Source organism: Octopus bimaculoides, chromosome 15, assembly GCF_001194135.2.
Source record: "Octopus bimaculoides isolate UCB-OBI-ISO-001 chromosome 15, ASM119413v2, whole genome shotgun sequence".
In the NCBI taxonomy this organism is placed as follows: Eukaryota; Metazoa; Mollusca; class Cephalopoda; order Octopoda; family Octopodidae; genus Octopus; species Octopus bimaculoides.
In genome coordinates, this window is record NC_068995.1 from 1,217,077 (window position 1) to 1,243,603 (window position 26,527).

The window sequence follows — 26,527 nt, forward strand, 5'->3', positions numbered from 1 at the left end:
CCTCGGACTGGCTCTCAGGCCGGTGGCACGTAAAACGCATCATCTGAACATGGTTGCAGGCCGACCAAAGCCTTGTGAGTGGATTTGGTAGACAGAAACAGAAAGAAGCCTGTTGTGTGTGTGTGTGTGTGTGTCTGTGTTTGTACCCCCAACATCGCTTGACAACCGATGCTGGTGTGTTTACGTCCCTGTAACTTAGCAGTTCAGCAAAAGAAAAAGATAGAATAAGTACCAGGCATACAAAAGAATAAGTCCTGGGGTTGATTTGCTCGACTAAAGGCAGTGCTCCAGCCTGGCCGCAGTCAAATGACTGAAACAAATGAAGTGTGTAGTTATATATATGAAGATATACTGTTCTGTATTGTATTTATGTTTTCATTTCTGTATGTATATATGTATGTGTATGTTTGTCTACATGTTTATATGTATTTGAATATTGATAAGTGTATATATGTGTTTGTTTTTGTGTGCGTGTGTGTGTGTGTGTGTGTGTGTGTGTAAGTCAGTGCAAGGTGTAAAGAAGAGAAAATCAGAGATAAAGGCAAATGTGATAAGAGAAATATTTTGTGTGAGTTTTACATGTATCCATGGAAATAGTTGAGGTATTAGACATCACAGTTGGTGGGGTGGATTCAGGGTGGCTGGAGAGAGAGAGAGGGAAGTAATCGTATAAATAATAAGTGAGGGATGAGGAGAGAGAGAGAGAGAGAGAAGTACTTAAGTATAGGGGAGGAGAGGGAGTGGTTGAAGGGGAGAACTATTTAACTGAGAGAGGGAAAGGAGGAGGAGGAGACAACATGAAGTTATGTAATACACGCATAAAGAATAATAGATATGTACACAATAGAATACGTATACACACACAAACGTATACACACATGCTCATATACAGTATGATATAGTCACATACACAAACATACACATACACAAACATACACACCCAGCATCCTGCTTTATGGAAGTGCTGCCCTTTTGAAAAATGTTGCTGTGACGTGGAGCTCCATACAGGGCCATCTTAATGTTGTAGATCCCTCGGACTAATCAGTGCTCTGGGCCCTTTCAGTAGGTATTTATTGACAGCAAGCCCCAGACTATTTAGATTAGAACTGGGCCCCTTGACCCATGAGCTGCCCCGACCCTGGGAACTGCCTAGTGTGCTTATTGTCTTAGGACAGCACTGGACCCATAATGTGGTCCCTATTTTCCCCATTGGCTTCTGTGTTACATGGATGTCACATGAGAAAATGTTTTGTGCCACATTAACAGTGGATTTTCCTGAAGACATTTTGCAACATGACTGTATGGAGATAACTGTGTGTGTGTGTAGGAGTAGTGTGGCTGTGTTGAAGTTTGTTCCCCAACCACATGGTTTCAGGTTCAGTCCCACTGTGTGGGAGACCTTGGGCTAGTGTCGTCTGCTATTGTCCTTGGCTGACCAAAGCATTGTCAGTGGATTTGGAAATAAAAACTGAAAGAAGCTCATATATGTGTGTGTGTGTTATCATTTAGTATCGGTGTGATTGAAACTGGTAAGCTGGAGGGCTACATTAGGTTCTAATCTGATTTGGCATGGTTTCTATAGCTGGATGCCCTTCTTAATACCAACCACTCCAATATATATATATATATATATACACACACATGTATATGTGTATGTTTTTATTTTTTTGTTTTGGCATTGTGTGACACTTATGAATGTCATTGTCATACAAGCAGTGTTATTTATTTCCAATATTTTGGAAGAATATTGTCTGGCTACAGGGAAATATTACCTTGGCTTGGAAACAGCTGAGTGTTGGTGATAGGAAGAGCATCTAACCATAGAAATTCTGCCTCAATAAACTTCATCTGGACCATGCAAATGTGGAAAAATGAATTTTAAAATGATGATGATAAATGTATACAAGAGAAAAATTGAGTGAGACTAGAGCTGTGATTTTCTGGTGGTGGACATAATGCCTTGTTGTAATATCACCATCACTGCAGCCACCAAGACCTTGACCTTTCAACTCTGTTCAGCAAATATTTAGACCCAAATATAAATCCCAACCTTTATACCCAGCTCCCCATTACACCACTCAATGAATTATGATTTTGTTTTGATTTCCTTTTTTCCCTTTCTCTTTCTGTTTTCCTCTTCACCTGTCTTGGAGGTTTTGTTGAGATTTGAACTCTTGCCACCTGGGTGGCGGCCAATTCTAGTGGTGGCATCAGCTAGATACGACTTTATGAGACAGAATTTAATAGGCTAATGTACTTCCTGACGCCAACTCTTAGTCGTCTCCTACGACATACCACAAATACAATATACCTATTGTGAAAACCAGGATATATATATATATAAATAAAAGAGTACAAAAAATGGAATAAGAATGCAACAGGCGACAACAAAACACCCAGACAGTTGGACGATACAAAAAGGGACAAGAAAAAACAAGGATCGGTCATTCAGAGTTTTCTATCTTCAGTCGAGTTCCGAATCTTCTCAGCAGTTTCTGCTGGTTATACTCGAGACTGCTCCAATCTGGCCGGCCCCAAGAAAAATCTAAGCTTAGAGCACTATTTTTTTCTTTCTTGTAGTTTCAGCTCAGAGCTGTGGCCATGCTGGGGCACCACCGTTAAAATGGGTAATGAGTGCATATGCCATATTTTGGGTGTTTTTTGTTCCTTCTTCAGCACCGATTACCTGATACCTTTGGGTCTTCTTGACACCAATACCTTTCATACCCCATATATATATATATAAGTGTGTGTGTGGTGCAGATTGACCAAGATATTTGATTTCCCCATTTGCAAAGGTGAGTAGATACACACACATATTTATTACCAGCCAATTTTATATATACACATACACATGCATACACAGGCATGTAGACAAGTGAGCAGACAGAAATATAGGCACACACAATGAACCAACCTGCCAGTCCACTCTCAGGAGACACATATAAGCAAATGCGGACAGCTGTTCCCCACCTCCACATATCTATCCATTTGTTTATCTGTCCATAGATAGATAGATAGATAGATAGACAGACAAACACACACACACAGTTGTGGAACCAGCCACATAAAAAGTTAACTTTAGTTTTGTCACCAAACAGGAAGTCTTTTGTGTCTCTTTAATGACTATATTTGTCATTGTGTGTGTGTGTGTGTGTGTGTGTGTGTGTGTGAGCTTGTGTTCTTCACACCTTGAAACTTCCCTGTTTGACATTTAACACTGACTTTCACAGATTTTGATTGGTGGGCAAGGTGGAAAAAAAGAGAAAAAAAGCCGCCTTCTCTACGTTTTTGTATTTATTACAGGTGTATTTATATATCTTTCTCTGTTTCTTTCTACCTGTGTGGTCATTATGGCTGACTTAATCTTATCACCCTACAACCTATTGACTTTAAACTTATGTGACGAAGAATTGAACTAGTGCTTCAACATTCTTCAGACAATGGCATGTTCAGAACTTATCACCAATCTACAATAATGGCACTTGCTCTCACACACAGGTATCTGTGAACAAATGTACACACACATGCCATAACTTGTGCACATACATCACTCTCTATATGTGTGTGTGTGTGTGTGTGTGTGTGTGCGCACACACTCAATTTGCTAGGATAGTTATCTGTGGGTCTTTACAGCCATGTTTGGGAAACACCACTTAAGCAATCAGGGGACAAAAAAGTCCAAAGTCTAACACAGGGGATATTAAGGACCAGGGCTCAGAAGCACAAAATTATTAAGGAGCAGGGTTTCACCTTGACAGTACTATTAAGGGACAGAGCTTAGCACTAGTTTGAGGGGGATGAATGGAGCATAAGCTCTCCCCTTGGATATGATACTTGTCTTCACATTTCACAAGGAGGATGGTGATGACACACTGCTATACAAGCTGCAGCAGTGTGACACCAGGCCACATGTTTTACAATGGTGTGGCACTGCAGCCACAGGAACCACACATATACCCCACAGGCCTTGGAGTTATACAGGTGAGGGTGGAGTGACACTGGGATTATAACTACCCTCCTTGGCTGTGTGTGACAACACTGACACAAGGCTGCACAGCTAAGATTGTGTTGTTAAAATTTATCTGCAATAAATTGCTTATATTTCTAAAATTCAGAAAATATTAAAATTTTTTATACAATTCTTTGGAATATTTAATTATAAAAATTTAACAGGATTCTTTTTATATACATTGAATGGCTACGAAGGTCCAGTGGAGTAAAATAGGAATGAAAGGGGTCCATTGGTAAAAATTGGTTGAGTACCACTGATATAGAGAAACAGGTGAGGGAGGTAGGGGTGTGAGTCTGTTTATCTCTCTTGTAATGTTAGGTCAATGACCTGTGTGTTGTTTGTGTGTGTGGTTATATAACAGACCATTGGGTTGGGGTTTGTTTCATAATAATAATAATAATAATAATACAGGCCAGGGCTTTACTGTTGGTCATTGCCTTGGTATAAGAGAGAAGAGAATGCCTGGAGTTGTCTGTATTCCCAGAATAACAGACTTAAACATTTGAAGTAGTTTATGAATATGAGACAGACTTAGGATGTTTGGTCAGTTTTCATAGAAGGGTCAGGTGTGTTGAAGTTGGTTAGCATCTTTAAGACATTCAAATTCAAAGTAAATATATATATATATATATATATATATATATATAATAAAACAAGTAATAAGTAAATAAAAATACAAAAAATAATCGTAATTTAGTGTTAATTGAATTGTTTGCCATAATTATTCCATAACCTTTTCATCGTGTCTTGCTTCCTCTCTTCCTTCCTTCCCTCCCCCCGCCACTCCCATCCTCATTGACATTTAGTAAAAAAAACAACTTATAAGTGACATTATATGAGGACCAACAACAACAACAATAATTATATATTACACTTGTGTATAATTGTGTGTATACAGAATTATGTATATAGTCCTACAAACAAATATAAGCATACATGAAGACGCACATATACACGCATGCGTGTGCAGCTATCTGCATGTGTGCTCACATGCATGCTCAGGAGACAAGCATTCATAATGTATTAATGCATGTGAGCACATGTCAGTGCATGTGGCCACATGCATAGTCACAGGCATGCATGTGCAAACTTATGCTTATACACACACATACAGGCACCCCTACCCATACACATCCATTTCTATGTGCGCGTGCGTGTGTGTGTATGCACATACACATAATTATGCACACATGCATATATACCCCAAACGTACATATACACATGCACATACTTGTATACGTATACACACACACACACACACACGTACACATGCACACATGTACACATGCACACCATGCACACATACACACTCACAGATACAAACCTGCAACTGTCAGCTAGGCTTTCATGCTGGAGACGAATTTTGCTGATGCAGGCTCATGGTCAACGTTGATGGACAGATGTCTTTATACACACACATTCATTTGTATCTTCATTTTAGTGTCCAGTCCTCCATACTGGAATGACTTACACAGGGAATTGATCTCAAGGCTGGATGCTCATCTAGTTACTAACCCTCAAGTGATTTTCAAGCTCAGCTCCTTGATTGCTTTGGTTCATCAGTTGTAACCATCCTATTTTTTTTTGTGGAGGTTGGGGGTCATTCAATGTGACCTTCCTGTTTTAAGGCAGCAGGATATGATTTCACTGAGATTCGGTTGCTATTTCTAGCAGGTCAAGTTGCCACATGCATACTTCCTTTTTGACTCCTAAGCAGTGGTGAGACAAGTTTTTCTCAAAGATTTTTTTCTTTTCTATGAGAAAACCCAAACTCTACCACCACCACCACCACCACCACCACCACTTCAGCCACCACCACAACTACAGCCACCACCACCAATACTACTATTACTAACTGGTTTATGACATGTTGTGTTTACTTAACTGTCTTGAGAGGTTAGTCATCATCTGGAGTTAATGTAATCCTAGGTTCCAATCTCATCTGAAGCTAATGATGTAGGAACCGGCATCTGTTTACCATTAACTACACTGACTCTGTCGCTTCATCCTTTTCTCAACATACACTGTCTGTCTGTCTGTCTGTCTGACTTTAGAAGTTTGTGTGTGCGTGTGTATTTATATATATATATATATATATATATATATATATACACACACACAGGCACACATATGTATAATTAGATGTGGGTGTATATATGAATGAGTGTGTATGTGTGGGTGTGTAAATTTGAATGGTACTCACTAACATAAGGATGTATGTAAAAGCATACGCATACTGATATGTGTGTGCATGTGTATATATGTGTGCTTATACACACATGCATACAGAAATGTGCGTACACATATATAAATGCAGGTATGTCAGTATTTGGATGCTTTCACATACATTTGTATTCATATTAGAGAATGTACATAGGTGTACACATACACACACACACATGTATATAATGCACGTATGTGTGTATATATAACATGGAGAGGCCCAAGGCCAAATATTTGCATGATGGAGGGGCCAGTCAATTATCTCAATCCCAATCTTTGGGTGGAGTTTAAAGGCAAAGAGAACCTTACCCAGATTTGAACTCAGATTTTTCCAATCCGCTGATGTGTGGATATGTAAGTGTACACACACACACACACACACATGTACACATGTTGATTGGCATAAGACAAGGCACCTAGCTGTAGAAACCCTACCAGAATAAACACTGGAGCATGGCACTTCTCTTCCACCATAAGATCTGGTCTTTGTTGTGGTTTGGTGGCCAGTGTGCCTCAGTGACCCTGTAAGAGATGCAGCCAGAGAAGAACAAGCTCCTGGTAGAGTCTCCGATGCTGGACAGGTAAAAAGACAGAAGCCAGACTAATATTTGGACCCTCTATTCCCAGAAGTAAAACTAGGGTTTGCAGATGACCAACTCCCCTACCTAGAAAAAAGAAAAGACAGTAAGGATCCACTCTCAAAGAGAAACCAAAAACAAAAGTTATGGAAGCCTTGTTAGCAAATGAAAATGAACAAGGGAGAAGGGCCTTTCCTCAGGTAAACTTCTGCCCACAAGGCATTTATTCCCTAGAAATAGGTGGAAGAAGGATACTGAGGTAGAGCTGGAAAAGCAAGGATCCAACTGGGGAGAAGCAGAAAAGACAATTGATAGTGAAGAACAGTGAAGAAAAATTGTTGTTGGCCTAAATTCTATGGGAAGAGAAGGGCTGAAGTAAGTACACTCCTCCGTCTCATTGGTTCCTTTTTAATCATCCAACTTATGGCAGCATGGAAGATAGAAAGCAAACGATGATGATGTTTCATATATAATCTTCTGCTGCTCTAATAGCTCTGCCAATCCACTGATGTGTGTGTGTCTGTTCGTATACACACATTTTGAAGTGTGTGTTTATAAAAACTAATTAAGTGTTAATTAGTGTCTTCACCACCTGAGAAATATTGACCAAAAATTTTAGAATCTAATTATTAACAGACTATTAACAGAATCTAATTATTAACAGACCTTCAAGCTAGTGTGTGTGTGTGTGTGTGGAGATGGGGTAGGTAGGTTTTTATTTTGTGGGTAGGAATATGGTGAGTGAATGTGAGAGTAGAGTTGTGTTTATGGTTTTGTGTGTGTGTGTGTGCGCACACGCATGTTTTTAATGTATATTTGTGTTTATTGTGTGTATTTCAAATGTGTTCAGCCTATCTGTGGGGATTGTCGTGACTGGATTGAACTACTTGTTCAGGACTGGCCTTGGGCTAAGCAAGAATAGCAAAATATGGAAGAATGAGATTAAACGGTCTGCAAAAAGTGTATATTTCTATACTTGTGTGTGTGTATGTGTGCTTGTGTTTATATTGAACTCTGTGTATGTTTATGTAATCTGTTAGGTGTACATGTATGTTTATATGTATCTGGCTTTGTATACGTGTCTGTCTGTCTGTCTGTCTGTGTAAGGGTGCATGTACATGAATATCTGTGTGGGTGTATGTATATTTGGGTGTGAGTTTATGTATGTTCAGACGTATATATTTGTGTGTGTATATGTATATATGTGTCTGTGTGTTTACATATATGTACACATATACACGCACACACACACACACACCTGCTGTTTTATACACTCCATGTGTTGGAGAGTTCTACAACTTTAAAATATTTTTGTTAGTTGTTGGTGAAAGTGTTTTTGCAGATGAAAAAGACCATTTTTGTGAAGGGAGAGAGTGGATCCTTACCGTCTTTGATTAAAAAGGCAGAAAGTATGCTCTTAGATCCCGAGCATCATAGATTTCAGACGAAACTAGTGTTAGTATCGGTCTTGTTTTTCAGTGACCAATATCATCAAATGTGTCCTTCTGTATTATAGGTAGTAGATTGTGATTTGAGGGACATTTAGCTGCTATATCTACCAAACATGTATAGGTTCCTTTGTTGCTTTACATATAATCTTGTAACTTTTCTTTTTGCTTTTTGAAAGTTTTGTTCTTGTGTCATCTAAGGTCAGTTCTGAGAGCACAAGCTTAACTCATTGAGATAATCTGGAGGATTTAATCCGCAGATCATTTGTTCCAGATATGCAATAGCCACAATATGTGCAAACATAGCTTATGGTTCACAAGTTTGCTTCCTGACCACATGGGTCTGGGTTCAATTCCACTGCATCACACCTTGGGAAAGTGTCTTCTACTATAGCCCCAGACCAACCAAAACGTTGTGAATGGATTTGCTAGATGGAAACTGAAAGGAGCCCATTGTGTGTGTGTTACTGACTGTCTTTTTGCTTTGGCATCATGATGGCTGTAAACGAGTGTCATTGTTGTACAAGCAGTAGCCTTCATTTCCACTCTTCCATGAAAACATGTTTGGTCATGGGGAAATGTCGACTTGCTTGGAAACAGGTTGGCGATGTGTATATATATGTATGCATATATATGTGTACATATATGTATGCATATATATATATATATATATATATATATACACATACACACACACACATATATATATTTGGTATTGTTGTTCAGCTTGTAAGTATTGGTGTTGTATATATGTATGTGTGTATATATATGTGTATATATAATGTGTAATGTATACGTAATTGTAGCTTGTTAACAAAGCCTTGTCACATTGTAAAATGTTGTGCTTCAACAACTGTGAATGGTAATAAAATATAAACACACCTTGTTTACCTGTTTAGACCACCACCACCACCACCCGACAACAGCTACTGGGTGGACTGGGTGATAGGAGGGAGGAGGGAGCTAGCAAAGAGGTGGGTGGGGTGGAAGTGGAATAACAACACATAATGTAGCCTCTAATTAATTGACCTACCACCATTAGTTATTAAACAAAGAGAATAATAATAATAATAATCCTATAGATAGTGTCTTTCACCTGTAACACAGAAACCCACCTAAATAGACCTGATTAACCCCTGTATCTACCTAGCTGTATATAAACGTACCCTTTATATAGACTGACAATGAGCGTTCTACCCCTGCCCTACTTCCTTAATGATTCATCTTAGGTTCAAGGTTATGAGGTTATCTATCTCTCTCTCTCTCTCTCATACACAACATTTCCGTATATTATGCAGATGGGGGTTATTAAAATCCAAGCTGTGTTCCCATGAAACACATTTGCATATTGCAGTCGTCCAAAGATGTTATTTCACATGAGAAATAAATAGATTGGAGAATACTGGAAAATACTTTTTGCAGTGTGTGTCTTCTACCTCTGTCTCTGTCTGCTTCTTTTCTGCATGTTTATTTGTTGTTGCTGTTTAGCCCCAGTTTAATAAACACCCATCAGCTAAACCTATGATCAAAACATTCCACTAATGACCACCACATTTTTTCATTATCTGGATGCCATTACATCCTTCCATTTCTAAAGAGTGAGTTTCGAAGGGAATTTCTCAAAATGAGCAAATAAGTTTTTTTGTTGGAATCTTGGAAGATTTGTGTGTGTATATTTTGTCTTTTATTTGTTCCAGTCTTTGAACTGTGGCCATGCTGGAGTACCGTCTTGAAGGGTTTTATTTGAACAAATCAACCCCAGTCCTTCATTTAAAACCTGGTACTTATTCTATCAGTTGCTTATGCCAAACTGCTAAGTTACAGTAGACATAAACAAACCAACACCACTTCTCAAGTGGTGGGGTGCAAGCACACACACATTTATATACACAGACATGAAAAGGGCTTCTTTCAGTTTCTGTTTATAAAATCCACTCACATGGCTTTTTTTGGCCTGAGGCTTTAGCAGAAGATACATCGTTAATAAAGACTAATTTACATATTTCTCACTGTTTCTGAAGTTGTTTTCCAAATGCAAAAAAAATCTTTCTTGTTAAGATTGAAGAATTGAATTTGATGGAAGATGGCTGCTTACTGTGGTGTAATCAGGAGCATGTCCGTCGTCTTTGTTGTTAAAGTCCCACTCACTTTCTGCCTTTCTACACCCAAGGAATTTTTTATCCAATATATTATAAACTATTATCTTTAGATGAATTAATTTCTTAATGCTTCTGCAATTGCATTTTAAATATAAATCAAATTACCATGGAATATTTGACTGTTACATTAAGCAAGTCTAGAGACACCTCAGCATTGAGGATTTTATATATATACATACATACATACATACATACATATATTAAAATAAGTGTCAAAAAATTTGAGGACAAAGTTTACTCTTTTCCTAAGTCATTTGCAGAGGCAAGTTGTCTCTGCTAAACTTACTCCATTCCATACTTAACAGTGCTATAAGCGGTGAACAGGATCTAGATGCCAATAAGTCATTAACAAAACATTTTGGAAAAACTATGTGAAAGTGCTGAGACCTTTCTCTACACTTGTCTTGTCTTCCTTTTAAATATCTTTTCAAAATGAGGTGTGTTTTTGAGGTCAAATCATCCTCAACACCAGGAAATACAGTGCATACAAACTCATTTTCTTCTGGCTAGTGTCCTTGTTTACAAGACAGAAAGATATTTGTGAAAAATTTTGAGATTTCAGGACTGCACTGTGAGAGTAAAGTTTAAATAACAAATTCAGACTCGTTTGTTAACGACTCTACTTATTTTAAAAACAGTAGGGAGTTTCTTGTGGTAGATTTTGTTGTTATGTTGTCTGGACTCGTTCGGAGGTTTGCAAGATCTGAGCTGAGCATTTCTTTCTGTATATGTCTGCGGGAAGAGAACCTAACAAAGTTGATGCTGGAATATATTCCAAAGCAAGATTGACCTTTCAGAGATTTTTGTTTTTTTACTGACCTTTTTTTTCTGTTTTCTGAGTGGAAAAGAATGAAAAAAAAAAATTTAAAACAAAGAAAACTAAATTAAAAGAGAAAAATAGCAACAATAACATTTTTTTTAAAAATGTGATGGAAAGAAAAAAAAAGGAACAAAAATTACAAAAGAAAACATTAAGGTTAACATTAAGACAAGAGTGTGGTAGAGGGGTGGGGTTGGGGGTTCGTGCAAATAATAGCAAAGGGGAGTTGGGAGGATAGAACAGACAAGATGGGAGGGGGAGCAGATAGAAGGGGAGAAGGGGAAGAGAATGAAGAGTGTGGTTGGTATTTAGGCTGTTCTTAAAAAAGGTCAGCAGGTCAGGTGAGGAAGAGGTGCAGTTTTCTGGGAGGGAGGGGAGTAGTGGGGGGAGGAGGAGGTGCTATTGACTCAAGGTTTGTTTTGTGTTTTTGTTCTTTTTTCTCTCTCTCTCCCCAGTTTGGGTATTTACATGACATTTCATTAGTTGGGAAATAGTTTTATATGTTTTGTCTAGATTGGTTACATCACTATCCCCGGGTTCGATTCCCAGTCGTTGTCACTTGTCTTTTTATCACTCCACTGTCCTTAACTCTTTGTAATTTCCAACAAGAAGTTAAGGCATACACACACACACACACACATACGTGTTGAACTATCCAATCTATGCCACCATAGAAAAAGAGAAACCGTGAAGCCAACCCAATGTTCCTTATAATGCGGACTAACCATGTTGTCTTTAGTTTCCTCAACACTTCTTCCTTTTGCTTCTCATTCTGAAGAATTGGAGTCCACAATTTCAAAGATTCTCCCAACATCTAATTCTCTCTGTGAGTCTTCTTCATCTTCATCATTCTCATTTAATGTCCACTATTCTATGCTTGTATGAGTCAGACGGAATTTTTTGAGGAAGATTCAGCCTGATGCCTTTCCTGAAATTAACCCTTGCCTAATACCTAGTGAACAAAAGTTTTCCCTTGGCCAGACATGATTCTCATGAAAGAATGGAACATCACTTGGATGTGATGTCAAGACAAGGACATAACACACACACCACACATATATGTATGTGTGTGTGTTTATATGTTTATATGCATATACATGAACTTCTTCCTGTTTTCATGTACTAAATCTGTTTACAAGCCCTTGGTCAACTGAGGCTATAGTAGAAGCCACTTGCAGATGCTGTGCAGTGGGCCTGAACCCAAGATCACATGGTTCGGAAGCAAGCTTCTTAACTGCACAGCCACACTTGCGCTTATGTCAAGCTAATAATCACACTTCATTTTGTTTGTCATTAATGTGTGTTTGTATACTTCAGCTGGTATTGAACTCACTAAAAGTTTATTACTGTTTATATGGGGAGATAGGGACTTCCAGTATCTTTTTTTTTTGTCACATTGACAAGTAATCGATCACCAATTATAGATTAAAATCAAAATACTTTGTCTCCCTCCCCTCGTCTGCTCCTCATCATTATCTTAATTCCTCCACACAAACCAAAAGATAAAAGTTCACTAGTGTGTTGTCATGACAACAGTTATATAAAATGGGACAGTTCAAACTATTTATCTGTTCTTAATTAATAAATTTATTACTAATCATCATCATTTAGTGTCCCCCTTTCCATACTTGCTTGGCTCGAGTGGAATTTATTGAGGAAGATTTTCTATGGCTGGATGCTCATCCTGTTGCCAACATTCATTTGTTTCCAAACAAGGCAGCATTTCCCCACGACTGGACATGTTCTTCACTGAAGATTGGAAAGGCTTTTATGACACTAAAGAGGTTTACAACTATCCTACAATGTCAAGACATAAACACACACACAAACAAGAATACTGCAAATGGATGTTTCAGGGTGTCGCTACATTAGATAGATAGAGAACAGGCTTCTTTCAGTTTCCATTTACCAAATTTACTCACAAAGCCAAACAGTGGGACTGAATGCAAAACAAGGGAGGCAAGCAAATCTATTAACACAGCTTCATCTACACCTATTATTGTTAATTATTATTAGTATTGTATTATTATTGTTAATGAATTGTGATGTTTTGAAAGAGTCTGGCAATAGATGAGGCTGGAAGATGTATTACTATGGCGACTGCTCAGCAGTATGTAATGTAGAGCATGGTTACTATAATGACTCTACATAAGTGCTATGTAGAGTGTGGTTGTTATGGAGACTGTTAAGAGCTATGTAGAGTATGGTTGCTATGGTGACTTAAGTACGATGTAATGTAGAATATAGTTGCTATGGAGACTTCAGTCTTGGGTTGTGAAGAGCATGGTTACTATGGAGATTATTCAGTTCAGTGTAAGTGTAGGCCATGGTTGCCATGGTGACTGTTCTAATACTTCTCCAGTATTAATGTTCAAATTGCTTCCAAGAATTTTGGTGCTAAGTTTTGTTCTGTTCTGCAGCAGATATATCTAACCCACGTGATAATGGAACACCTGCCAACTGCTCCTGGTGATGAGGATGTCATCTTCCCTATATTTTGCCTTTCTGTAAATACGAGAGTCAGTCCTAGGCAAAGCTGATGAATAAGTCCAGACCTGATGTGAAATACAGGCCTCATTTCAACTGGTAACAGACCCCATTTCAAACTGTTTATTTGTATGTCAATAACAATCAATCTATGGTATGGGTTACCTGTGCCACTACCGTCCAGTCGTTGGCCATCTTTAGCGTCTGTTACAAGCTTTCAAACCAGTCCCGAACATAACCCCCCACCTCGTCGTCGCTCCACGTCTTTCCTTACAATGTAAACATATAAACACCAAAGCTGAGTGATCTACTTCATCTGTCTAACAGCACCAGAAACGGCTGTGGGCTGACACTGTCTCTTCTCCCTTAAGCAATCTTATATATGGCAAAAATATGAAAGCTAGATTTTATATTTTGTACATATTATGTAATATAAGTTTAATATACATTAAAGCTGATTCACGGGCGTATAAATTACGAAATATCTGAAAGTTGTTTATCAGTGTATAAATTGTAAAATATACAAGGGCACTGCTCCAGTCTGGCCTTAACCTTGATGATTATTTAATAATACACAAACGAACATACGGCTGCTGTCTTTATAAATATTAAAATATATGAAAACTGCATCGTGGATGTATCATTGTGAAATATATAAAAAAGCCGTGTCGTGAGTGTATAATTAATTGTAAAATATGCGAATCATGTGATTAATGTATACATTTTATAGTATAGTGTTTAAATGGGTGTAGAATGGTAAACTGTATGAAAGTTCATATACGTCATGGGCGTGTGTATAAATTGTGAAATATATGAAAGCTGTGTCTGGCTGTCTGTCTGTCGTGTGTTTAAAAATAGAGAATGTATGTTAAATCATCATAAAGTAAAAACCTGCCATTGTTTTCAGCTGAGTTTCCTGGAATCCAACGACCCTTCCTCCCTCTCTCTTTCTACCCTCTCTCTCTCTGTGTTTCCTGCCCTCTTTCTTTCTCTCTCGTCTTCTCGTAACCCTGACAAATATGCACTCACACACACACACACCTTCGCATACAAACATGTACATAAACTCGCACGCATACTAACACACAAATTCACACATACCTACAAATTCACACATACGTACACATACACAAACACGCACGCAAACATGCATTCTCATAAACATACACGTGCACGCATGCTTTTACACACACACACACACACACACACACACACACATGCTCTCTCTCTCTCTCTTTGTCTCTGTATCTCTGTCTCTCTCTCTCTCTTTGTCTCTCTCTCTCAATGCTATTTACTCATGATGTCGTTGCCACTAATGATATCGTTTAGCCCAAGGTCAGCTCTGGTCAATCAAACAAACTTACGACAATAAAATATTTCCATCCGTGATCACCTCACCCTTTACTTCCAACTAGATATATTTACGATCCCCTTATCTCATCTGTTCTACCCATTTAATTTATTTTCTAAATACGATTTATGGTAGATTTGACTGCTATTTCTAGCCGGTCGAACAGCCGACCACGTACGGCTCATTCGTTGCTTTGACGTCACTAATATTGTTGTTGTTGTTGTTATTTGTGACGTTATTGTTGTCATTAGTAATAGTCTATATTTATCAGCCCAGGTCAGTCCTTCCTATATACACCACGTATTGTGCTTACAGTTTAACAATGTCACAAAGGCACAGCTAATATACGCAACACGCATATACGTGTGTGTGTATGTATATATGTATATATAACCCTGTCGTATATCTGCTCCAAAGATAAAAAAAAATTATAGAATATTAAAATAGAATACAATGGTTTCTAATTTAGACTCAAGGTCTACAGTTTTGAGGGGAGGGGTCAATCGAGAACATTGATCCCAGATTTAACTGATTCTTCTACTTTATTTTATCGACCCCGAAGGGATGAAAAGAAAAGTTCATCTCGACGGGATTAGAGCTCGAAACGTTTAGAACCGGGAAAAAATATCGTAAAGCACTTTTGTTTCCAACGTTGACTATTTTTGAAATCCATCATTAAATACAGAAAATAATAATGGTTTCAAATTTTGTCACAAGGGCAGCAATTTCGGGGGGTGGGGGTGAGTCGATCCCAGTGTACAACTGGTACTTGTTTTTATCGATCCCAAAAGGATGAAAGGTAGAGTCGACCTCGGCAGAATTTGAACTCAGAACGGAGCGACGGGCGAAATAGCGCTAGGCATTTCGTCCAACGCACTGACGATTCTGCCAGCTCGAATACTGACAAAGGTGATGGTTTCAAAATTTGGCACAAGGCCAGCGAGTTGAGGGGAGGTGTAGGTCAGTTACATCGATCCTAGTGCTTGATTGGTACTTTATCGACCTCGAGATGATAAAAGACGAAGTCGAACTTGACGAAATTTGAACTCAGAACATAAAAACCGGACGAAATACCGCTAAGCATTTTATCCGGCATGCTAACAATACTGCCTGCTCGCCAAACAATAACAATAATAAAACAGGCAATTGTACCATATATTCAGGAAATCTAAATGAATAACAAAAAAATATACATAAAAACCAAGTTTCTATTCTTGGCCCAAGGTCACAAATCTAGTTAGAGAGAGGAAGCGGGGGTGGGGTCAATTAAATCTGTTTTTATTACTTGATTGGCTACTTTTATTTTGAGTCTGGAAGAATTTAAAGATAAAGTTGACCTTGGTGAGTTTTCAACTTAGAACTTTAGAGACAGAATGAATAGAGCAATTTTTTTCTGACCGAGTTTCCGAACGATGTCCTTTTTTTTTTTCTTTAATATATTTTAAAATGAAATGTCTTAATTTCTATATCTAATTGATTGTATCTGATTAAGGTTTCGCTTGACCGACTAGGTCTGTCTCCTTCGAGGAATCTGGAACAGATCTAAAGAAGCAAGTCTCCTCTTAAAGCCAAAGATAGAATAAAGAGTTTTTGAAACTGGAAAAGTGTCGAAAGTTTTGTGAAGGTCATGGGTGCTGCTGTTTCTGTTTTGGTTCAGTTTTTAGAAAGTAACACCTCATAAACAAGACCTGATGAAACAGGGTGATGGGTAAAAAAAATATTCTTTTAATGCCCATTGCAGAGGCACATGATAGAAAGAGCAAAAGGCAAACTCGGCAGTTTGGCTGATTTATAGTGGCCTTTTAGTTTGATGTGGTAGATGCATGGATAACAGAGGGGTGCACCCAAAAAAATGATATGAATAATGATAATAGAGCATGCTGCGATGTGGACAAAAAACCACCCAGACAGCTCTCTGCTCGCATCAATGTAGGTCTGCACCGTTGGAGGGAGCCAAACTGTCAGAAGGTGTTAAAAATAAAATTATTGTGAACACCAGTCGACAGAAAATGAAGCCAATATATTCTTTTCCATTCTAGGTACTAGGCCCGAAATTTTTGGGGAGGGGCCAGTGGATTAGATCGACCCCAGTACGCAACTAGTACTTAGTTTGTCGACCCCCGAAAGGATGAAAGGCAAAGTTGACCTCGGCGGAAGAAGCCAATATATTGAAATACATTTGTGTATAAAGTGTCAAGCTGTCATTATACGATCGAATCACTGAACTATGTCTCATTGCATCAGTGGCACTCTACGAACTAGTTTCTGGCACATTACCTTCAGAATCTCCCAGATACAGGGTGCGAGCAATCTGGCCATTATTCCGAGACGCCACTAAAATGCACTCCATGAGTTGTCACTGGCACATATTTCATTGCATCTCTGAGATGCTGTCTTCGAATGTTCTGGTCGTTTTACTATTGCATCTTTGTGATGCGGTCTTCCACTCCATTTCTGAGTATTGTGTCTGCGACCTGGTTACAAGCACTATTCATTCCTATGCCTATCTGAACTGTAGTAGAATGAATATATGTCAATGACCGGGTTGTATACTGTTTGGCAACAAACTTTAGTCAAAAGTATATAAAACTTTTACAAAATAAAACAAAAGCCAATGTATTTATGGTAGATATGGAGGTGTTTGGTTTGTTTTCTGGTCTCTCGTGACAGTTCTGCAATGTCAGTTTTTGTCAGTTTTAACACTCGATCATAAATCATTCACCAAATATGTATAATTCCCCGCAATCTGTTATCGGAAATGTTCTGGCTATCTCTCGCAAGACCTATAACCTTCGAAATGTGACGTAATATAACTTTCCCGAGTCCAAAGAGAAGGCTATACTCCCTGTCTGTTTTCCTATCATTTTCCCGTTTACGCTTAAAGTCCCTCTCAAATAACCCTTTTTATGGTACGCAATGTTTCTCGTCTCCAGATGATTGTTTAACCTCCGAGTCAGCCCTGACATAACAGACTTTATAGGATCCCGTGGTGTAAACGCAATAAGGATTTTTGTTCTTCCTAAAACTACATTGCTCCTTATGTCTTTCTTTTTTTTTTTTTTACGACAGAAAGGATATTTGGTTGCTGTTTCCAGCAGATCAAGTGATCACGTAGAAACTTCCCTGTTCGTTCCTGTTTAGCATATAGACCTCTCTGTGAGGTTGATCCTTTTAACAGTTGTGGAGTTTCAGGCATTGAATATTTCTTGGAATTCAACCCCGTCTTTGTGAGACCTTTGTGTCCACACTTGAGGACTGTTGTAATTCTTATCGTTGTCTAAGTGACAACATACTGAGTGGAGATGTTCATATATTGAATAAATGAGGGGCGGGGATAAATTGAGTGGAGACGTACATTCTGAGTGGAATATGTACGTGCGTGTGGAATGGCAAGTGGTACTTTATGACATTGTCTGGACTGGTTATTAAACTCTCTTTTCTCGTCTTTCCTTCTGGGAGAGTCGTTGCTGTGTCTGTGGAAGGTTCGACTCTGTGTGTGTGTGTGTGTGTGTGTGTGTGTGTGCACGAATGCATACATAGCTACACGTGATCACACAAATACCAGAAACATCTGTATTACAGATAGAGGATTAGTTTTACACATCAGACGGTCGTCACACACACACACACACACACACACACACACACACACACACTACTGCGTATGTGGGTGTGTTCAGATGAACACATCCTTAAGTAAACAATATTTCCATGGGGAGACGACAACTTCAAACAAACCTCTCCCTCTCCTCCTTATTGAGGGTTACAAAAGGGGTGGGGGGAAAACTCTTGTTTGACTTACTTTTTACTCTCACTCCCGCTATTACCCCCCTCTTTCCCTCTCTCTCTCACTCACTGAAGTGTAGTGTTAAGCTTGGCTTGCCAAATTAACATTACCTACCTTTTACTACTACCACCACTACTCCTACTGCCTGTACAGCACTCCTCTTCTTTTCACTCGCACTCAGTCTCAGCCTCCACTCTCACTCTCTCCCTCCGCCTTCCCTTACTCATGTCTCCCCTACTCCCTTCCCTTACAGTCTGTAATTGTCATTAGAAGAATTGTCTTGACTCTCTGCTAACGTTGGAACTTGCCGTCTATTTAGGTTGTCTGTCTCTGTGTGCTGTGGTTAGACGTCGATAATACTACCTGAGTTACTCAGGAAGCTAGAGTTTCGTAATACCAAAGTACTTTTTTTTAATAAAGTGATTTGGGTTCTCGTTCTTCCATTTGTAAAACTCTCTGCGTGTGTGTTCCTTGCAGTCGATCCCACAAACACAGGACTGAGTAAGCACTTTTATACTAAACCCCAATGTCACTGCTAAATTCGCTACACAGGGAGAGAAGGAGAAAAAAAAAATGATAGCGGTTAGAGAGGAGGGGTGAAAGGGTGAGATGGGTAAAGCAGGCAGGTAGACAGGCATGCAGACAAATAGACACACACACAAAAGTGTAAACAAAATGAAAACAGCTTTCTAGTTTGTATATATGTGTGTGTTTCTATGTAAGTGTGTACGGAATTGTGTATATTTATGTATGTGTACGTTGTATGATGTTGTTGGTATTTAGGCCTAGGTCAACCCTGATACCACAGAACAATTGTCAGTACGCTTCCTCCCGTGGCCATATCTAGAACTACATTATCTTACATGTACGTTGCACTTTATAAGATGATAGTGTAACTTGTAAAAAATTTGACTATTATTTCCATCAGATTGGTTGGCCACATGGAGCGTCTGATCCATACAGACTCTCCTTGTTGTAGTTGGTTGGGTAGGTTCATACGAATTGGCCTTTTCTCCAGGAAATCTTTCTGTTCCTCTTCCACAACTGGTAGAAGAGTGCAGGACATCAGATGGGCCTGGATTGCATCCCCCACTTTGGTCAGTTCCTCTGATATACAGGACACTTGTTGAAGAAACAAACAGATGGAGAGACGGACAGTCAGTCATTTGTTCAATTCTTGGAGTTGTATGGCTGGCACCTTTGTTTGACACCTGTCACAAGTGTGGCACAGTGGTTAAGAAGCTTGCTTCCTAATCATGTTGGCCTAGGTTCAGTCCGTTTTCCATGCTGGCATGTGTTGGATGGTTTGACTGAAGTCTTGAGAGCCAATAGGCTGCACCAGGCTCTAATCTGATCTGGCAAGGTTTCTACAGCTGTTTCTACCCTTCCTAATGCCAACCACTCCAAGAGTGCTGTGGGTGCTTTTTATGTGCCACCAGCATCAGAGCCAATCAGGTGGCAGTGGCATCAACCACGTTCGGATGGTGCTCTTTATGTGCCACAAGCATGGGAGCCAGTCAGGTGGCCCTAGAAGGACACTCTAAGATGTAGAGCAGTACATATATTAAAAATAGGGAAGGCCAGTTTATGGGATTACCAAAGGTTTCCTGTCCATAAAGGGTTTATGGCATATAATGATATGCCATAAAGCTAAACCCTTTATGGACAGGAAACCTTTGGTAATTCCATAAACCAGCCTTCCCCATTTCTAATTTAATATAATATAATGTGTGTGTGTGTGTATATATATATATATATACATACATACATATATATATATATACATAAACACGCACACACACATATATATATACATACGTATACATGTGTGTGTGTGTATAGTCATGTTAAGTAACCAGTTGGTAACATCAATGATACAGATTGTATTATCTCAGGATTCCCCCAAATACTTGTACTATGGACTTATTCTGCTTTTATACACACACACACATACAGACATATACATACATACATACTACATGCATACATACAAAGCTGAAGATCAGTGAAAAAGAAAATACCTACGCTGTACTATTGAGAAATCTGCAGTTACTCTATCCAGATTACAAGTTCAGGTTTATACCTGTAATTATTGGGGCCCTGGGATATGTAACACACTGCCTAAATACCAATCTTGAGAAATTAGGCTTCTCAAAACTAGAAAGGAGAAAGCTAATTCGAAGACTACAGATCCGATCCATCATTGGAACTGTAAAAATCTGTAAAACTTTCAAGAAGTTTTAAAAATATATATGAGCATGTCTATATATGCAACTATATGCATGACAAGACATGCATAAAACATGCAAATCTGCACTTACATACATACATACATACAAACAAAAATACCCTGTTGTTGATGTTGAAATTCTAATGAAGAAGCCTTGGATCTGGGTTAGAAACCGGTTCTTTATTGGCAATAAATCTTGAAATAAAACTGAACAATGACATGCATAAACAAACAAAAGACTGGGAAAATTTAGTGTTTACAGACAAACATTTGATTATTGTGAACATGCAGATATGCTTCACAAGGACACAGCTTGCATTATAATCCCTTCTGTACACTATTTCTATACATATGTGTGCGTGGGGTGGGGAGTAGTAGTGATGTTGAATTTTAAAATGAGAGATAAAAGTACTAGGTACATCAATTTTCTTGTCTTTCCTTTTAAACCTCAGCTTTCACATTTTCATGTTGGTCAAATGGAAACACAAAACAAATGACTTTGTGTTTGTTTCAAAAATTCACGAACAGCCATAGTTGCATGTTTGGTGAGTTTGCCTCAGGTTGAGGGCCACACTGAGTGATACTTTGAGCAAATGTCTTTTACTGTAATCCCTTGCTGACCAAAGCTTTGTCAGTGGATTTGGGAGATGAAGACCAAAGGAAGGTCATCATGTGTATGAATATGTGTATATAGTATGCAAATAAGGTTGTAATTGAAGTTGTGATAATAGGAGATAGCTTGCATGTTTCTCCTACATATACAACTTTGTAATTCCTATTAGCAAATGAAACATGTGTAATGGTGAAGTTTTTTCCAATCTCCTATTTTGATACATATATAATATGCACATGTTTTGCACTGTTATGCACTGGGGTTGATGTAATCAGCCAATCACCCTCCCTTGTAATTATTGCTAACTTTGTGCCTATAATAGAAAGGATTATGATTTGTCTGTCTGTAGTTTCAAAGAATTGTAGAATAAAAAGTTCTGTTGGGTCTGGGAAGAATCCTCATAATTAACTCTGGTTCGATTCCACTCGTTTATTAAAAACATCCGATTCTTGTTTTTTGTCAAAGCTTTTTCGTTGCTTTTCAGCAACTTTGTCAGTAAATTCACATAAAGTTCCTTATTTGAGAAATAGGTAAAGGTTAGAGACAGAAAGAGCATCCAGCCATAAATTTCTGCCTCAAATCCAGCCCTGTAGGACCCAAACTAACATGAACAAACGAATGGTCTGATGAATGTTAAAACTTCTGATTCTTGTTAAAACCATTAAAACCTTCCAAGAAGATATTTACTGATGGCTGTTAGGTTGATGAGTGAAGTTACTGACCACAGGGTTGCGAGTTCAAATTTTCAAACACATTTTCATTGCCCCACCCCGTATATATTCCTACCTCCACTTCCCCTACCTGCATCCCTCTCTATGCCACTCTCTTCCTATCTCAATCTCTACATTCTTACCTCTAACCATCCCCCTCTGCATCCCTCCCTATCTACAATCTTTCCACCCCTTTCTGCCTCTCACTCACTCTCTCTCTCTCTCTATCTCTTTCTGCTTCTCACTCACTCTCCCTCCTCTCTCTCTCTCTCTCTTTCTGCCTTACCTCCCTCCCTCTGTACCTATTCCTCTTCCCTTGGCTTCTTCCATCTCCACCTCCCTTCCATCATCTCCACCCCTCCCTCCTTATCCTCTCTCTGCGTATCTCTCTCTCTCCTCCCTTCCCCTCACTCTTCACCAATTATTTGATTGTAGTCTGTGAAATCTGAAGAATGCCCACACATCATTTCAAACCCACCACCACCACCACTTACTACTACTACTACTACTACTACTAATGTTACTACTAATGTTGTTCTCCATGTTCTGCAGATATTGTTTGTATCAGTGGGGCAGCATAGTAACTGTAAATACGTGTGTGTGTGTGTATAGATGTGTACATTTACATAAAGCCATATAGTCACACACACACACGCACACACACAATGTGTGCGTGTGTGCGTGTGTGTGTTTAAGCTGATCGTGGTGACTTGTTACTTAGCAGACTTCCTAAAAAATACATAAAATACAATAAATAAATAGATAAATAAAAACACGCACTTCCCCTGTCCTTGTAAGAGGGGAGAAGGAGAGCACTTGAAGCCTTTCTACCCCCTCCATCGCCCCCCCCCACTCGCTTGAGAGGAGAGGGGGTAGGCGGGTCCCCAACACCACCTCCAGCCTCCACTCTCTCTCTCTCTCTCTTTCTCTTTCTCTCACACGCACAATGATTTTTGGCGACTTTCAACAAAAACTATTTTTCTTTTCTTTTTCTTTCTGTTATTCTTGTAACGATTGTTGTTGGGGTTCACATAAGAATTTTGGTTCTATTTCTGGAAACGGTAATTATCCAAAGACTTTCAATGAAACCGCAATCCTTATGGCCTTCTTTCGGGAGGAAATCCTTTCTTATTCTCTTCCTTACCTTTTCGTTTCCTTTTTCTTTCTTTCAAACTTGTTTTCCTAATTTGTTTTCCTCTTCTCAAATGCCTCCTTCTTATTCTCTTCCACAGGTTTCACTCATTACACTGTGGAGCAGCCTTTGTGCCATGGCTCTGCTGCCCATGTGCCATGGCTCTGCTGCCTTTGTGTCACAGCCTATATTCCTGCATCACACCCTTCATGCTACTGCTCAGCCCTCAAGTTGTTTATTTCTCATCATTGACTCTGGTACTTTTTCTTTGGTACTCTATGACCCTCAGGTGCCAGGAAAGTAAAATTGAACAGAGCAACAAGAGTTTAACTCCAGCTTTAACCAGATACTTTTACTAACCCTCACGGATCCTTTTAATCCAGTTACCATAACTCTCATCAATTCTGTTAATCTATATTTCTTCCATATTATTCCACGTTGACGGTGAATTGGTTCTAGTCTTTCTCATTCGCAAAATGAGTCCCCCCCTCCTAATTTTGCTCAGATTGCTTTCAATTTTGGTGTATCGATGCAAATCTGAATTTTGATTACGATCAGCCAATTACTCTATAAAGAATCTGATATTATTTGGAATAAAAGTTGAGAAATTTGGGTAATTTTAGCCAATCAACAGACAGCGTGGCATTAGCAGCTTGTTACTATGACAACCGCACGCTGTGTTGTGGTTCACTGTTTATGTTGATTTTTCAAACCTGATTCTTCACACCATGATTATCCCAATTTCACCCACGTGTTTTCTTTTAATTTTTCTGTGTTAGTATTTTTTACATATTTTTCATTTCATATATTTTTGGGACTCATTGACTCAGACAGCTGGATTTATTATTTCCCAAGGTTAATTCTGTTCATAAAAATTTTAATTAGGAGTATTTCTTAAACCATTGAGCACCAGATTTCTACCAAGTGTTGCAGGCACAGCAGTTGGTGTCTCTCTCAACTATGCCCTACACAAAGTAATCCATGGGATTACAATGAGAGAATTAGGAGGCCAGGAATTAGGGTGGGTGAAGTCATAGAAAGTCTCTCACAACTATTTCTGGCCCTTTCCAAAGGTATGCTAAGGGGCCAAATCCTGCTGCCACACGCAACCAGCAGCAACCCTCCCACTGCAGCCAGGGTTGGACCACAGTCTCCAGCAACGTCTAAATTGAGCCAAAGGCCCAGTTCAAAGACATGGAGATGAATTTTGATGTGCAGATACAGTCAGAACACCTTCTGCTGGTCACAGCTTCATGGTCTCCATGGCAGCTGTCCATGTAGCATTTTACAGCCTTTACTGTGTTTGTTCACACAGCATTGAACAGTGGTCATGATGTCAGCATTTTTTTATATGCTGCATGATTCATCATGATACAGGTAACACTTTTCCAATATTCAGATGGCTTCCAGCCCTCCATGTCGGTTAACTTTTTTCTCAACTACAACTTCAATCTTTATGCTCTCCAACGCTGTTGATTGTTCACCAAAACATCAAGCAGTCCTTGAAAAAATGGAGACTAAAACATTCATTCAATTTAGCCCAAACACTCTGTATAATTAATGTATCTCACTTTCCATACATGCATATACTCTGCATATATATATATATATATATATATATATGAAGGCATGTGAGGGGAGTAGCAGCAACAGTAACAGCAGCAGTTCCAGTAAAACCTATCCAGGGGAGGTTATCTGTCTATAAGCATCATCACAGTTGAATACTCAACTAAGAAGGGAGCTTGCTTCTACAAAGTCACTCAACCTGTTAAACATAGCAGCTGAATCCCTCTCAAATCAAACTCTACTGTCTTAAACATTAGATAATGTAGTCCTAGATAACCCTTGAAAAGGATGAAATGATTATAAGTGGATTATCTTAAATCTTAAGTTTTTCTTTAATCAAGTTTGAGCCTAGAGTTAAACAACAACAACAACAACTAAACCCACCCAAAATGTTTTTGTTGTGTTTTTTGTAGTCTTTGGCCAATTTTGACCCAACAGTTCTTGACACACCAAGTTTCTACCTGACTGGTCACCATAGCTACACACCCTGACATGCAGCAATTAACTGTATGAGGCGAAGTGGAACAGGGTGGACATTAATTCTTTATTGCTTGCATGTGTGTATGGAAGCTCCAAGGAAGAAGAACTAGGTGTTGGGATCAGTGCAAGACCTGAGGGTGTGTACAAAATAAGGGTGTCAAGGGGAGGAAACGATGAATAAATCGGATGTGTCTGAGGGGTGGAGGTATGAGACTAAGTCACTCCACTCCTCTGCTCCCTACGTAGGTGACTGGTCCAATACCTCTGACCTCTTCATATTGTAGTTCTTTGCTCTTCTGTATGTGTGTGTGTGTAAAATGTTGCTATGTTTATATGTATGAAAAGGGTGGATGTGTGTGCATGAGTGAGTGTGTTGCATATTTTCTTCAAAGCGGTCATTCTGTTAGTGCTACTTATGACTGCACGAAGGGGAAGGGCAAGTAGCTTTTGAATAATAATAATAATAATAATAATAAATAATGGGATGAGACAGGTGGATGTTGGTGGCTGTGGTGGTGGTGGTGGTGGTGGTGGTGTTTTATGACTGACTACAAACTAATGAGGTTAAATCTTTGGAAGTATGAAGGTGGAACAGTGGGAGAGGGGGAGTAAAGAGGAGGAGGGCCTAAGTGCATAACTGCGAGGGACAGGAAGAGATGATGTTTCTGTAATGTATTGTAGTAGAGGGGTGTGCATGTGTTTGCTGTGTGTGTGTGTGTGTGTGTTGTGGTCTCTCTTTCTCTCTCTTTCTCTCTCTCTCTCTCTCTCTCTCTCTCTAAGGGTGGCCATTTTTTGAAGTGGTCTGATGTTGTAGCATAGCCATGTGTATTTGCTTGTATTTGTATATACATACATAAGCTGGTAGTTGGTGTATGTATGTATGTGTGTGTGTGTGTGTATACACATGCTGTTTGTGTAGGTGGTGTGG

General features: G+C 39.0%; 2 protein-coding genes across 3 annotated transcripts in view; one reads left to right on the forward strand and one right to left on the reverse strand.

Moving 5' to 3' along the window:
• Positions 1-14,690, reverse strand: part of LOC106874114 (phosphopantothenoylcysteine decarboxylase) — a 37,413-nt gene extending 22,723 nt beyond the window's left edge. Inside the window, exon 1 of the mRNA XM_052973144.1 lies at positions 14,626-14,690. Coding sequence (XP_052829104.1) covers positions 14,626-14,628 — 3 coding nt within the window. The 5' untranslated portion in view covers positions 14,629-14,690. The remainder of the gene's footprint in view (positions 1-14,625) is intronic.
• Positions 1-26,527, forward strand: part of LOC106874102 (GTP-binding protein Rit2) — a 37,653-nt gene that overhangs the window by 8,266 nt on the left and 2,860 nt on the right. The window contains exon 1 of one of the 2 annotated variants that reach the window (XM_052973146.1): positions 24,223-24,327. The exons of the other annotated variant lie outside the window; for it this stretch is intronic. Coding sequence (XP_052829106.1) covers positions 24,282-24,327 — 46 coding nt within the window. The 5' untranslated portion in view covers positions 24,223-24,281. Of the gene's footprint in view, positions 1-24,222; positions 24,328-26,527 lie in introns of those variants that run through there. 2 annotated transcript variants of the gene reach the window in all.